Here is a 16,368-nt window from a genome sequence, read left to right as displayed (position 1 = left end):
TGTGATTGGATTGCTAGAAACTGAAAAACAAAAATCAGTAGCGGTGAAACTGTTACCAGCTGGTTACAGCAACGGGAGCATAATAAATTGCATGATCAGACCTGTGATTCAGTGTCAATAAAATATACATTGCTTGCGATCACTCATCAAACATGACTACATTTGAATCAAGTGCCATACAGAGAATGAATGGTGTTGTATCAAACTTACTTTGGCATTAGATTCATCCATTGTGGAACGTTATCACACCAAATGGTGAACTTGTAAATAACCATGCACAGAAAATCATGTAAACATCGAGCTGACAGCATCCGGGCGACCGTCTTACCGCTTAAAATGTAAACATTCATTTGATTGGTTGGAGGCTAAAATGATTGTGAGGCTGGTATTGATTGGTCAAAATTCCATGCAATCGATTTTTTTGTTGTGTATGTACAGAAATATTAATCCTATAACATTATACAATAAATACAACGTATAAATAAAGAATCATTACGTGCGCTTTGAAAGCCAATCGTTGTTTATTAGCCAAAATGAGGAAAATGTCCCATGAAAATCAAACTCGGTTAGACATGCGCAGACAGATGGCAGCGGAAATTTTCCACTTCCGTTTGAGGCCGTGAAGATTTTGTGGCCTCAAAATTCATTTTAACCTAATTGTTTTGAAATTTTAGAATGGCTGCATTGTTTTCCTGTACGAAATGTCATAGTAGACACCCATTTGAAGAGTTATCTCAAGGCGAACAGTTATGCAAAGTGAGTTTGATACCCCATCCCTCAAAGTAAAACACTCTTCCACTTGTCAAACAACACAAACAATGTTTAAATCTACATTTACATCATGTGGTGATTTTAAAAAAAGGGGACAAAGGTTATCTACGTCTAAGAATCTAGAATATTTTTACATGTACTTCTATCACTGACTCCATGTCTTATAGTTTCTGTAGTTAAATTGAAATTTAACGAAGCATGGTAAGAAAGCAGATTATGGAATAACAATCATGTCAATATTTCTACCTTAATATGACAACAAATCTGAACACGTTTCATTTACCAAAGAAATGTCATATTATCCAAACCTAATTCAGTGAGAAGGTCCTGAGGTTCAAACCTCTGGTGTGCTATAGAATAGAGATAATAATACAATGAATAGCAGGGTTAGAAACTAACAGTTTTCGTCCACTAGTCCTTATAATGATAACATATAGCAAAACCCTTAAAAAAGGCAAATTTCTACTTGTCCTTATGTTACCTTTACCATTTGTCAGTTTGGCAAGGACTATAGGACTAGTGCCAATTTCTAACGCTGAATAGTTAAAATTGGTGATCCCTTGACTCTAAAATACTGATTTTTAATATTTCCAATGAGGAATATTTTTTTGACAATCAATAGTGAGCTTAACTGAAGTGTGCATGGTAAAAATAATGGTATCCATGGTAGCTTTGTACTTTCAGTTAGAGATGGTTCCACTATCAAATTGTTCATTCACTTCCAATATTTGATAAAAATTAGTAATAACATATGATTCTTGTTTCAGGACTGTCGAAATAATTATCCTATAGTCAAGTGCACATATTGTCGAGCAGAATTCCAGCAAGTAAAGTAAGTAACATGATTAATTCATATTTCTATTGTTTGATCAACAATCATAATGTCTCCTCGCACACAAAGTTGATATGCTGTGATGTTACTGGAATTCTGTTAAAAGTGGTGTTAAACCCAATTCACGGAGCACCTTTAGAATACTGTACCACAACTTCTCGTGAGGACGATCTCTGCCGTAGGTCACATGTCTCAAAGATAAGCAACCAGTTTTTGCGAGAATCCGTCAGACGTGAACTTGCGATTGTTAGCCCGACAGCTAACCGACTGAGCTATGTCCACACTGTAAAACAAAGTGCAAATTTACCTAGTCATGTCTACGATGTTATGGAACTGAACGAAAAGTGTCGAATAGATGATGGATACTTACTAAGGTTACATGTAGGCATGGTGTCTCGTGACATCTACGGACACTTACGAATGATCCCAATGCCATTTGGCACTGTCGTCCCAATCCGTAATCTACAAGATACCGAGTGGCATGGAATGACCGATATGGCACAAACTGAAATTGGCACCAGACGTCAATCGTCGAACTCGCGAGTACGCATAAATGACATGGTATTTAATAATTCGTTGGGTGGATTTTGTGACAGAAAAGTGTGTTAGGGAACACTGTAAGGATGATGTGGATAATAGTAAAGAACGAGGGAGGCATGTGCATGGCTAGTGACGAAACAACAGTGAGTTTTTGAATCAGGACAGTTTCCAGTAGCCAAAGTATTCGACACAAAACCATTTCATCCTTTTTATTCGCCGTTTTTGTGTGAAGAATATTATGAGCCGCTATAGAATCCATAATATCCACTAAACAGGTAGATCTACCTTACCTTAATGATTGAAAAGGGGTGATTGATCGTAAAGGGGATCCAAGGGCTAAGGATAGAGTTAGGGGTAACCTACCCTAACACTGGCGACATTTAGATGTGTTCAGCGCTATTAAACTGCATTCTTGTGCAAAATAATGAAAATTAATGAACCGAAAAAATAAAATATGTATAATAGTTCCTATTTATAACCATTTTAGTCACTTCAATTACGAGAAAAACGAAATAAAAAATATATAAAAAATAAAAGTGCTTTCGTAAACCAGCGCTTGCTATAAAATGCGCCGCCGCAGGCTATATTTAGTAAACATATATTCAAAACTCTCAACACTGCTTGGCGTATTCAGTGACATTGTGTGTGGAGATGATACTTTTGATAGATCACTGGGAAGAGCTTATGCACACTCGATGACCCCCTGACATCACAGGGCATTGTTTTGCCGGTGTGACTTCAACAAAATACTACAAATTACGTCAACAGGTATTGTCACGTGTTTAAAAAGTTTGTGGTACTGTATTCTAAAGGTTAGCCCAATTCATTCTTGGTTTGTCAGCAAAAAGACCATGCTTGTGGGTTTCACCAAAATGGCAACATCTAATGAGCTGCATCACTTCAGACTTTCCTCCAACATTGAGCTGACACATTGATATCGCTGAAATACTGTTCAAGGCGGCATGAAACCCAACTCATTCATCGAGGTCATGTACAATAACACCACAGTCATTGGTACAGATTTTCAACAATTGCGTCTCAAGTACTATGACCAAATGTGATCACAGACACTTCAAATTAAGCATTAAAGTCCCTGGGTCCATGTCACATTCTAAATGTAAAAAGGGAAAAACATCCCTGTATTTAACTATTGGAGCAAACCTCAAGGACCCCAGGATCCAATTACATTTGAAAACCAACAGATTTAAGAAAGCATGAAGATGTGGTTGCAAAACATTTCTGGTTGATTCCTTGGTGGGATATTTTTGTTTGTAAAAGCAAAACATCAGTGAACTGCTGAAGCAGCAGTCTCACAGGATTCACGCAATAATAAACTGATTGGTGCATAACTTTTCGGCTCAGTGGGACATTGGGGATACTCTTGTGGATGGATTTATTTTATATAATTATGGGAGTCACTGAGTGTATCAATATTATTTTACATCACTCGGACAGCTGTTTATAATTATTAAATGTAAACGCCATGATTTTCATTACCTTACGTTTCTGACTTTACTATTAGGGCCTTTCATTGGCTGAAAGTCACAAATGGCCCATTCAGAAAATAAATAAAAAGTCATATGGACGATTTTCATTGGTTCTCAACCGTCACTAATAAATCATGACCAAACAGCAAAACCCAAGAGCAGAGAATCCGAAAAGGTTCATAGATAGACAAATATGAAAGTTTTTTTCGTTGTTAACACAGCCTAAACCGTCTTCCCACAATGCCAATGATGTTTCTGCTTCAAATGACCCTGGTGTCACATACTTGACGACCACAAGTAATGTTAGCCAATACAGAAAGCTTCACATGGTGCACTGACAGTGACCATGTTGACAGACTGACAGGGTTGTAGTCAAAAAGGCCTGATGTCAGAATAGCCTCAAAAGTCAAGATGGTCACGAAAATGTCAACATGGCCACAATTCAATCATAGTCAAATCAGCAACAAAAAAGGTCATTACAACCACAATCAAAAGGTCAGAATTGCCTGGATGATAATAGTAATAATTTTGTTGCATTTCAGGGTGATGTTCTATCTCTACAAAGGCATCTTTAAATCTATGAGATATGTTTTTTTCAATCATGTATAGCTTGTGGCGATCACATATTTTAATCCACTTAATATAGATTTGCATGCAGAACAGAAATCTAGGACCCTTCCAAACCCTCACGTGACCCATGCAGATCCGGGGTAGAATATGCTTGCCGTAAAAGGCGACAATGCTTGCCGTAAAAGGCAACTAACGGGGTTGGGTGGTCAGGCTCGCTGGGTTGGTTGATCCCAATTGTGTGGATCGATGCACATGATATTAATCGCTGGACTTGTCTGGTCCATATAGCTGGAATATTGTGTGGCGTTAAACGAACCAACCAATCAACCAATCAACCAACCAAATCATCACGTTCTACTACTGCTCATCCGAACTGATGATGATTATTACTCAGATTTCGTTGAACATTCTCCCCGTTGCTCCCCATGGCTCCCCGTCCTCCAGATGTGGATTACTATCATCGTCGGGATTGGTCACATTCCTATGATTATAACCCTTGCTGACAAGACTATCGAGACTGGGACTCCTCTTGATACAGCACTTATACGGACCACCCCAGTTATTTCAGTTGATTACATATTCTGATCACAATATTGTGTTTTAGATAGTAGATATGTAGTAAAGTCTTTCCATGTTTGTCGTATGTCTTTCACTAACTGTCCTTTTTTCTTTTTTCAGTAAAGGCAGCACCCACTCTATCTGTAAGAAATGTGCCTACAATGTTAAAGTATATGGGAAGGTATGTAATGTGACATGGTGTCGAATTGCTAAATAAGACCTTTTTCATTGTTGCACTGGAGACTAACCTCAACAGTTCCGTTGGAACATCAAAGAAATTTGTTCATCTAAAATAACTATGCAGGCTAAAAGAATGTTTCTTGTGAATTGGGGCATCACTTGAAGACATGCTCTGAGACTATTTTTTTAATTAAGATGATATTTGCTTCATCATGTTCATTCATGAAATCGTTATATCATGAGTCTAGTTTTGTGAGTTGAAGGAAGTGATGGCTGAGCATGTTGAAGCAGGTATAACAGAGGAGAATTCATAACATGCTGAAGACGATAAGTGTTTTCCCTTTAGCATGTTTAGTCTCTATCAAAGTTCAAATGTCTCAAAGGCCATCTCTTCAAGGCAAGGGAGTTAACAGACTGTAAAATTAAAAGTCCAGTTCCTTCCTTGCCAAACAGGGCTGGAATTCCGTTGCTCAATCGTATAGCAACCAGTGGCTATTACCATGATTACGTTGTGCCTGTCTCTGTCCCTTCTATTGATCAATCAGATTCATATCAATTGCATTTGCTTCAGACAAGATAGCAGTGCCAAGTCAGATGATCTGATGGATGATCAAGATCTATATATTGTAACAAAACGTCTTACCGTGTGAAGTGCATCAAATCACTTGAGAAAATTGATTAAAAACATGGAAAGATTTGGAAAATATCTGTCAATGCCCCATTGACGGTACACATACTTTGCAAATCCTGCAATTGATCTATATCATTGTATATGCACCTCAATTCACTTATTCCATTTGTCCTTTTAATACCACTTTTATAGAAATCCGCAAATTGGCCCTCTAACCACACCTCGGTGGCACTCTTTATGTCCTCGTCATCCTGGAAGCATCTTCCACGTAGGCCAGATTTCATTTGCCGGAACAGGAAATAGTCACTGGGGGATAAGTCTGGGCTGTAGAGTGGGTGACTAACTGTTCGAATCCACATTCACATATGGCGGCCTGTGCAATTTTCAACTTGTGAACTGGAGCGTTGTCATGCAAAAGTAGAATACCACGTGTTAACATCCCACAGCTTTTCTGGCGAACAGATTTTCGCAATTCTTTCATTACATTTGCATAATACTGTCCATTGATTGTAGTTTTTGGTGTCATGTTATGAATCGGTAATATGCCTCTTGCATCCCAAAATATGGTGGCCATTACCTTGCCAGCCGATGGTTGTGTGCGAAACTTCCTCGGAGGCGGAAAATTGGGATGCTTCCATTGCATGGATTCCAATTGAGTTTCTGGGTCCCAGTGGTGGATCCAGGTTTCATCCCCTGTCACTAGAAATCTGGCTTCATCAGCAGTATAGAGATCCAGGAGGTCTCAACAACTTTCAGTTCTCTGATGGCGATCTTGAGCTCTGAGGTTTCTAGGTACCACCTTGGACATACCAAGATGCTCATGAATAATGGTTACAACAGTTCCAAATGATATTTGGAATTCCCTAGAAAGTTCAGATACTTTCACTTGTCGGTCAGACAAAATTCTTCTTTCTATAGCAGCGATGGTTTCCGGTTGGGTGGCATCTGAAGGCCTGCCTGACCTTGGGTCATCGTTTATGGACTCCCTACCCCTTTTAAACTGTAGAGACCAACGGCAAACTGTGGAATAGTCAGGAGCATCCTTACCCATCACTTTACACATGCGATCATGGATTTCTTTTGCTTCGCATCCCTCCTTGGTTAGGAACTTTATTACAGCGGGTTGTTAATGTTTGAGAGAATCCTTGATTGTGACCACCCTTAGGTGAATGAAGCCATCACATCTAACTTATTGTTGTGTCTGGAACTTGTTATGACACGTGTCAACCTGATGTTATGACTAGTGTCACACCTACCACAAGTTGACATTGTTTGTATTAACACAAATGCCCCAGTTGCAAAACTTATTGTACGTTCCTCATATGTGTAGCTGAAGAACTGATTCTGTTTGCAGCCTACAGCTTGTGAATACTGCAGTGTGATAGCAGCCTTTATAGGCAACAAATGCCAGCGGTGCACCAACTCGGAGAAGAAGTGGGGCCCTCCTTCCACCTGTGAACAATGCAAACAGAAATGTGCATTTGACAGAAACGATGACAGTCGCAGAAAGGTACTACTATCACAGTTAGCGATGAACCATTATGTGGTTTACTTTTGATAATGATTTGAATAAACTGCTCTCACAATTAATTTTAAGAGTGGATATGAGATTGTTAAATCCCCGTGGGGACTCCAGGTTAGAAGGGTTCCTCAGTGCCCCATGCTTAGAGCTGACTAGTGAGGACCGAAGGGCAGTGTGGGATGACTGTATGTCATTATGCCTTGATGTTCTGGAGCATTATGCAGTCCAATGAACATCGCAGTGCTCGTAGGCTTATTGTATTTATTTGTTTATTATTTTTTAAACGCAGTGCTCAGCAATATTCCAGCTATATGACGGCGACATTAAATAATCAATCTGGACCAGACAGTCCAGTGACTGACATTATGAGCATCAATCCATGCAATTGGGATACGATGACATGCATCAACCAAGTCTGTGAGTCTGACTACCCGATCCCGTTAGTCGCCTCTCACAACAAGTATAGCCTCCTTTCTTCACGGGTCAGGCTTTTTGTAGGCTGAATTTGTCCACCTACAGTTTGTTTTGGGTTTTTAATCATTAGGTGTTTGAACATCACAATGATAATGATAATATTGAAGTTTGTATTTGATATAGTGCCAGTACTGTAACTGAAGATGACACTGTAGTGAGAGTGAGATGGGTTTAATGCTGCTTTTAACAGTGTGTCAGTTGTATCACATCATGTCAGCTTAATATGGGTGGAACGCCCAAAGTGATGCATGTCTCAGATATCCACCACTTTGGTTTGCTGACAAACCTACAAACATAATCGGGGCGGAATTGAATAATTGAACCAGAATTCAAACCCAAACCCAATTCGTGCCCCTTTTGCTAATTGTTAGACTGGGGACTGATGTCCTTGGCTGCATCTGTCTGGAGATGATGACCAGGAGTTCCGTTTTGTCGTCATTCACTTTTCAGTAGTGATATGATGTCAAGTGTTTGACACTGCATCTTGTTTTTTGTCCTGGGAATACTGATGATGGCAGCTAATGCAAAGATAGCTAGGATTGTGGGCTTTTTCTCTCTCCAAATGTTTCACCATAAATGTTTCACTCAAACGGTCTAATAAATGCCCATTTTTCTTACTGGTTGTAATTTTACAGGTTGATGGCAAGCTCCTATGTTGGCTATGCACTTTGGCATATAAACGTGTATTAGCCAAAGCCAAAAGGCATCGTGAACATGATGCCCAGAAAATTGCCAGCGGAGCAAATCGAGCCAGTACTGACAGTCAGCCAGACAATTTACTGGCCAAGCTGGAGAGCAAAGTCAGTCAAAGTGAGAGTCGATTAAACGAAGCTGAATCTCGACTTGAGAAACATTGGAGCATTAATCGTTTGTTTAAACTGAGTGGCATTGATCTAGATAAGACTCCCACAAAGACAGGTTCTAGTGGTAGTGGTGGGGGCGGCGGAAGCAACAACCACCACAGCAACAGTAAAGAAGAGGGCCGTAGTCGGAGCAGTGAGAAGAACAAGGACAGACACAAACATGCTCGACATCACGACAAACGGGACAAGTCTCACAGCAAGAGCAGCAAGTCAAAATCACATCACTCGAAACATAAGTGAGTTCTTTCTCAATGGCTAGGGGTGTTTGGATGACATATTGGTTGAAGTTTTGGTTTATTATGCCAAAGACATGGTTACAATGTACATCCAATCTTGATGTTAACCCTGCTGTGGTATGACTGGAATGGTGCTAAAAGAGTCGGAGAACCAAATGTACTGATTTTCATGTGCAATACTCTTTTTAGAACAGGGGCGGTCGGGTAGCCTAGTGGTTAAAGCGTTCGCTCGTCACGCCGAAGACCCTGGTTCGATTCCTGACATTGGTACAATGTGTGAAGCCCATTTCTGGTGTCCCCCGCTGTGATATTGCTGGAATATTGCTAAAAGTGGCGTAAAACCATATTCACTCACTCACTCACTTTTTAGAACATGACAGGACATATTTTGTAAATATTTGTTTTTGTATTACCGACTTTGTTCATTTATTTTTCGTCAATAGTTAATGTGAAAATGTTTGGTTGTAATTAAATTTTCGAGTGTTCTTCTGATTAAAACTTTTATCATCCATATTGTAGTAGTTCTCCTTAATGACATTTGGAAGCTGTATGGGGAGGTATTCTGGTCCTAACATTTTTGTCCGAGTCTTCATCTTCAGTTTCTTTCACTTAAACAATATAAGTTGACACTTATTTCATGTACTTTGCATCTCAAGGTCGGAAGACACTTCATCTCCCACTAGTCCAAACAAGAAAGCTAGAACAGAAAAAAATTCCTCAAATGGCGTATCTACTCCAAAAAGGTAAGTGTCTATATCAGTCTTGAGATTAAGGACAGGGCAGGACACTGTTTGTACGATTAAAAAAGAGTAATACTGCTCTAACACATTGTAGTTTGTTGTTTAATGCCTCACTCAGCAATATTCTAGGTATATGGCGGTCTGTAAGTAATCGAGTCTTGACCAGACAATCCAGGGATTGATGTCATGAGCATCGATCTACACAATTGGGATACAATGACATGCATGTTCAGACTAGTATACACAAAAGGTTTTGGCACACACTGGATACTCAGGAACTCCTGCTTGTTTACCAGATTATAGTTCAAAATGGGTTCGGTTTGTCAGGGTCACTGGCTTAGCTGTTAGTTGTTGTCAGGTTGGAGCATTGATGATGCTGTGAACTGCGATGCACTGGTTTTCCTGTCAGGTTTTATTAATGCTGCAGTGATATAGCTGAAATACTGCTGTTCAATAATGAAACGAACCAGATCATGTAGGCAATAGAGCGGAGTGTAATTGTTAGGGTTGATTTAACTGAATTTTGAAAGGCTTGCTGAAACATAAAGGCTAGTCAAAATTTCACCCCTTCTCTGTGTCTGTTTTATTTTTTTAATTTGGACACTGCTCTTGAATCATGTAAATTTTTAAACTTATCCTATCTCACACATTGCATTTGTCCCTTATTTTTTTATCCTATGTGGGAACATGCTTTAATCATTTTTCCAGCTTCTGAAATAAAGATAGCCCCCCAAGCCCTCCGCATCTCCATGATTATGTCCAAAGCAGGTCAATTATGTGCCTCTTGTGCACGCCAAGACGGCTTGAACTGACCACATGTACACCTACCAAATCATTCTCTTTCTCATCGTGTTTGTAATATCAGAGAATATTGTTGTCAAGTTGTCAAGTATTCTTCGGCTGATAAATATGGGAAAAAAGGACAAACAACATCCTGCGTGTAGACAATGCAGACGTACCTTTTCCATGTCACATCCTCACTCCTTATGTTGCGACTATCTACTGCGGTCCCCTTTCCCGATTTGGAAGTGCTCGACATCGTCTTATGTGGTTGAAGGTTGGGACCTAACGCACTTGGACGCCACAAGTGGCCTCTCTCCACTCATTCCGAAGAAGATGCCTTTACTCGGGGAGTGTACTGCAACATTCTTCCTGGGACGATCAGGTCAAGGCCAAACTGTATCAGCAACCCTGGTCTTCCTGCTCCTTGATTGCTGATGCGATACAGCAGGTCACACAGGATGTGCAGAGAGACTCTAGCCTTCAGGTCACTGTAGACCTCCTATGTCTTCAGAAAAGACAATTGGAGGATCAAGAGAAAAAGGAACGCCAATATCACCAATTTGTTCCTGCCCAGTGTGATTTATGCGAGCTTATTTCCTCCCGGCCTAATCCCTTTCTCAGGCGCGGCAGAGGCCAGAGAGGTAGACGTGGCTCAAAGCCCTCTTCGTGTCGATCGGATTCCTATACCGGACCCAAGGGCGCCATCGAATCTTCCCGAGGATTCTGTTTGTCGACGCTGCAACTGTCTGTCATCAATCTCGAGTGCCAGGCAGCCATTCTTGCGAATTCGCATTGGTCGAACCTCCTCCGGTCCTCCTCCCTCATGATCCAGTCTGCGGCGGTAGTGTGGTACATCAACAGGATGAGATCCACAGAGTCGATGTCCCTACTCTCACTTGCTCTTGAGTTCTTTCATCTCATCGACTCCCTCAAAATACATGTCCACGCTCGGCACATTCTGGGGATATCCAACATCATAGCAGATTCCCTATCCAGACCAGACAGACCATCACCAACTGAGTGGTGTCATCATCCACAATCTTTCCAATGGATCTGCCAACTTTATCGGACCCCAGAAGAAGACCTCTTCGCCACCAGCTTCAACACTCAACTATCCCAATTTGTATCTCCCTTCCCTGACCCCTAGCTTGGGAGCATTGGCAATCTCGTGGGAAAGTCTCAATGCCTACGCTTTTCCCCCCTGAGAGGGTTCCTCCCTCAGGTCCTGCAGAAGGTAGCAGCCACCAATTGCCTGTCTCTGATTTTGGTTGCGCCCTATTGCCCAACACACAACTGGTTCCCCACCTTGCTAAGGCTCGCTGACGAACTATTTCATTGTCTTCAACTCCGCGACAACCTCATCTTTCAACCTCACTCTCGGTAGCTCCATCAGTCCCTGACAACACTCCATCTGCCGAAGTCCCTCGTCGCAAAAGGCTACTCCCAGTAGGTAGTGAAGACCATCACTGCTGCCCATTGTTCTTCCACCAGGCGCCTTTATGACCACAAGTGGACAGCTTTTGAGACTTATTGTCGTGCTTGTGATATTTCCACTCCTGCCTCGGCTTGGCCTCAACAGATCGCCAAATATTTACATAACCTGCGTTTAACATGGAAAGTTTGGGGATCCACGTTAGCAACCTACCTCGCGTTCTATTAACTCTGTCATCTACTTCCCGTCTACATGGGAAATTTCTCGTATGACACTATCCTTCTGGCTGCGCTACATCATCCTGCAAGCATATTCCTTCGCTGGGCTGCCTCCACCTACAACGTCTTATCCTCACGAGATTCGTGCTGTTGCTTCTACCATGGCCCTCCACAGTAACTGCACCCTTTCAACCATCATGGAGGATGCTTTTTGAAGTCTGATACTGTTTTCGCGTCTCACTACCTTCGCCCCAGTTCATGCAGAACATAAACTGTTATACTTCGTAATCCTTGCGGGTTACAATTGTATATACAGAATAAATCATGAAACATTTACGTGGTGTTACATGTTTTTTGCTTGTTTGGGTTTCCCAGATCGAGTCCCTTTAGGAGGGTGGATTAGATCCTCTGTACAGACTTCTCAGTCTTAATGTATGAAGTCACCATTTGGTGTGGCCGATCCAAAAACGAAAAAGAAAAGAAAAAGAGATCGGTGTCCCGAACCTTTATTCCGCTCACCTCTAAAAGAGTTACCCAAACCTAGCGCACTCTATGGTCCGTGGGAGGTAGTTGCTGTGTTTTGTTTGAAGAATCGATGTCCTTCCTGGTTGGATTTTAAGTCGTCTGCCGTTTTGCTTATGCGTTTACAGCTACAGGGTCATTCTATATGTCAATGACATATGGGAAAAAACGTTCGGCATGTATACCCGATCTCATGCTCATGTATCGGGATCGTTAACCGTTTGATTGTGTGGGTTTTTTTCCCGCTCACAAGGCTAGACAGTTTTCAAAATCAGAGTATGTTGCCACATAGGATCGAAGAAGAAGGGAGAAATGCAAAGTGTGAGATAGGATAAGTATATAAATATACAATTTACCGGTTTGCTAAAATTTCAAATTTTGATGAGGTTGTCTGAATGGTGTGATCACCTCGGTAGAATGACACACCTGGCAGCCATTTCATAATATTCTGTACAACAACAAATTCTTTATTTGCTCATAAAATCGCCATGAAATGAGGCAATAGAAGCCAAGATTTAATTTCAGAGTGCAGGAAATGGTGTTTTAGGGGTGAGGAGTTCTAAAATTTTCTGAGCTACCTGGGTGGCCTCCAGCATTTAGTTTTGGGCCTGTTAGTTTGGAGAAGGGCTAGTAATTTTTGAAAGGAGCAAGCCCTGCTGGCTACATAAAGATTTGTTGTTAATCGTAAGCTGTTGTTACAGTACCAGCAGCAGTATAACAGACACAGCAGCTACTATGGACATCGGTTCCTCAGACCAGATGATTGCCATCACACAGCTTAGAGAACAGCTCGAATCTCTCAAGAAACAGCTGCAAGGCAAAGACCAACAGCTCAAAGAGAAGGATAAGAAGGTAGCATGTGTTTCCTTGTTATTATTTTCATGGACAGCTGTCGGGCTAGAGTTTAACCAGTTTGAAAGTCACAATAGCACCAATACCACAGGGCCCAGGGGGGTGAAGGTGCTGTAAGTTGTGTGTGGTGGATGCGGGATCAAATCTCAGATTTTAATCAATTTGGATTCTTGGTTTGTTAGCACCATATTATTACTTGTGGCTTTGGGAACATCCGAATCTGCATCAGTTAAGGTGTTTCCTCCCACATTATGCTGGCATTCCATGATTTATCTGCATACTGTTGAATGTGGAACACATGCATGTACTATTCAAAGTGAAATAGTTCTGAAAGTGTTTTCACTAAGCATAGTAAACAATTTTATTGACTATTTACATTGTCAGATGTTATGTGTTAATTCCCAAGATGTTAATCCAGAAATCTGTGCATAAATGAACTTAGTGTGAAACCAACAAACCACAAACAAGTGGTATACTATCAACAAATAATTTACAAATCAAAACAAGTTAGTGCTCAGCAATAACAATATCAGTTCACAATATAGTGGTAGTGCAATATTCAATGGCAAGAAATAATATGATGGCAGAGGTCAGTATCAAATACAAGAATACACTGGTGACAGCAAAAGTCAGTGATAATAATATATATTCATCCTGTGGTGACAGTGGTCAAGCTTCCGTGATACACAAGGCAGGGAATCGGGGATGATGGGTGATCCTCACATAAAAGCTGGTTTTGATGTGATGAAAATGCATGTGTGTCAGAGACCAAATATGCGATAGATGCGTAAACACGTTACTGTCCCCTTTTATACAGTCCAAGTCGCTTCCAGAACAGAATATTCCATAGTCCATGGTATACTGGGAGTTTACACACCACACTTGTCAAGCTCCCCAGCGTGTGACACTTTTGTTACACTCCTGGTAACATTGCTGCCACCAGTGTGTGCACGTCATTACAAGAATCTTAAAACTTTGCCCCTTAACCCCAAATGTAGTAATGTTTATACTTTTCTTAATGTCTGTGGGAATGCCATCACAATTAATTTTGAAAAAGGTTTACGACTGACCATATATTCCAGATGAATTGACCTTAATGTTTGTTTGATCGGATTGGTTCGAGGTTGCAGATGAACAGAAAATCAACCAACTTCTCCCTTACATTCTTACTATACCAATTACATGATAGTTGTAATCAAATTGACAAAGAAAGAAAATAATTTAGCAAAGGTAAGATTATTCAGCAGCATCATTTGTTTGTAAACATGGTAAACATAGTAGTCGGTTGTGAGTTCAACTCAAAGCATGGTTGTGGTCACCTATCACAGTAGGGAGCTTTCACTGGTGGCAGAGATAGTATAGAGAGCTCCACGAACAGGCTATCGCTGTGAGGAGCTTGCACACTTGTATTTTAATATAGTAACTTTCTGACGACTGCTTTGATTTAATAGTACTTAATTCCTGACGACTAATCCCTGCACAAACACAATGCAGCTTCTACCGAATCTCTATTGAAACAACATAACACAGTTACGATCATTGTTAAACTATAAAATACATTGCCATATAACACAGAATTTGTTTGATGATCCTGTGAGTTTCATACAGCCTTCCCTTTCTTCCAGATAAATGAACTTAAAGCAGAAAAATGGGAATTTGAGAAAGAATCACGAACAAAACTGAATACTCTACAAAAACAAAGTTCAGACACAATAGATACTCTACAGGTAAGTGTCCATACTTTCTGCAGGTGGAAATGATTCATGTCACAGGATTTCTAGAGACTTATTTATTTGATAAGGTATGTCAGAGGTCCTAAAAATGAGGTCTCACATTGTGTACTTATTGTAATTGAACATGCTGCTCTCATATCACTATAAGGGAAGATTGGGCTGGGATAAATTGGAAATTGTCATTGTATAACCCAAATAGTTTGATATTGCTGAATAACAGTTTGGTATTAATAATGAAAAAGTTAATACTGATATGCTTAAGAGAAATAAATGTAATCATAAGACCAAATGAGTACAACTTCCTTAAAGTTTGTCTATTCATACGGAAAACAGAAGACTGCACAACCCCAGTTACTATTGCATGTATCCATCATTATTGTTTGTTTTGTTGGATTATTTGTTACTTAACGCCTCACTCAGCAATATTCCAGCTATATGACAGTGGTCTGTAAATAATCAAGTCTGGACCGAACAATCCATTGATTGACTTTATGAGCATCGATTCACGCAACTCCTCCTCCTCCTTCTTTTCTCCTTCTCCTCCTCCAACATCATTCTCCTCCAACATCCTCCTTCTCCTCATCCTCCAACATCATCATCATCCTTCTCCAATCTCCTCCAACATCCTCCTCCTCCAACATCCTCCTTCTCCTCATCCTCCAACATCCTCCTCCTGCATCTTCTTCTCCTGCTTCTTCTCCTCCAATCTCCTCCAATATAATCCTCATCCTCTAACATCCTTCTTCTCATTCTCCTCCTCCAACCTCCACCTTCTCTTTCCGGTCCTCATTCAACATCATCCTCCTCTTCCTCATTCTCCTTCTTCTCTAACATTGGTAACATTGTAGTTTTGTTTTGCATGTGTTTGTACATTAGATAAATGACTAATTTGTAACATATTTGTTTTTCAGGTAAAAAACCGTGAATTAATGCGTCAAGTTTCAGCCTTATCAAAAACCAGCAAGAAGACCGTCGTTGCAGAAAGTCCACATTTATGAGGATAGTATCTGTTATAGACATTACTGAATACCTCTGTGTGACCTTTGTAAAGTAGCAGATTACTTTAGTTTTCTATGAATGTAACAGATATTTAATTAGCAGTTTTATGCTTTCATTATGTGTCTTGCCAACTATTTGATTCTTAATGACAATTACTTTTAACACATGGTATACTGTCCAGTGAACGAAGCTGACCATACTTGTGTGTTATTACACAGGGACATATGTGTTTTATTGTTAGGTCAGTTGTGAGAGATTCATCAAGCTTTGCCGCTAATTAGAAAGTTGGTACAAAGGTGTCATATTGAACATCAACAGAAACCTCTTTTCTGCTTGACCAATTCTAATTTTATGTCAACCCTCCTATTTTTTATGATCTTAGTCCTGTTTTAATTATTCCTATGTTTTGATATTTTTTCATGGCA

The 16,368-nt window shown here is 40.3% G+C and overlaps 2 protein-coding genes across 2 annotated transcripts in view; one reads left to right on the top strand and one right to left on the bottom strand.

The window, feature by feature from the left end:
• The window catches only part of LOC139474276 (centrosomal protein of 57 kDa-like), a 32,191-nt gene extending 31,891 nt beyond the window's left edge, over positions 1–300 (bottom strand). Inside the window, exon 1 of the mRNA XM_071257217.1 lies at positions 211–300. Within this exon, the coding sequence (XP_071113318.1) occupies positions 211–231 (21 nt within the window). The 5' untranslated portion in view covers positions 232–300. The remainder of the gene's footprint in view (positions 1–210) is intronic.
• A 299-nt stretch (positions 301–599) lies between these two features.
• On the top strand, positions 600–16,042 carry LOC139473758 (protein FAM76A-like). The gene is made up of 9 exons (XM_071256506.1): positions 600–756; positions 1,539–1,603; positions 4,879–4,939; positions 6,924–7,079; positions 8,201–8,664; positions 9,321–9,407; positions 13,061–13,211; positions 14,837–14,938; positions 15,856–16,042. Exons 1-9 carry the CDS (start codon positions 676–678, stop codon positions 15,940–15,942), a joined length of 1,254 nt encoding a protein of 417 aa, XP_071112607.1. The 5' UTR covers positions 600–675; the 3' UTR covers positions 15,943–16,042.
• Positions 16,043–16,368: the final 326 nt, after the last annotated feature.

Source organism: Haliotis cracherodii, unplaced genomic scaffold (assembly GCF_022045235.1).
Source record: "Haliotis cracherodii isolate W230 unplaced genomic scaffold, xgHalCrac1.p SCAF_3, whole genome shotgun sequence".
NCBI lineage: Eukaryota > Metazoa > Mollusca > Gastropoda > Lepetellida > Haliotidae > Haliotis > Haliotis cracherodii.
The sequence above is the reverse complement of the archived record's forward strand: the minus strand, read 5'-3'. Positions and strand labels throughout refer to the sequence as shown.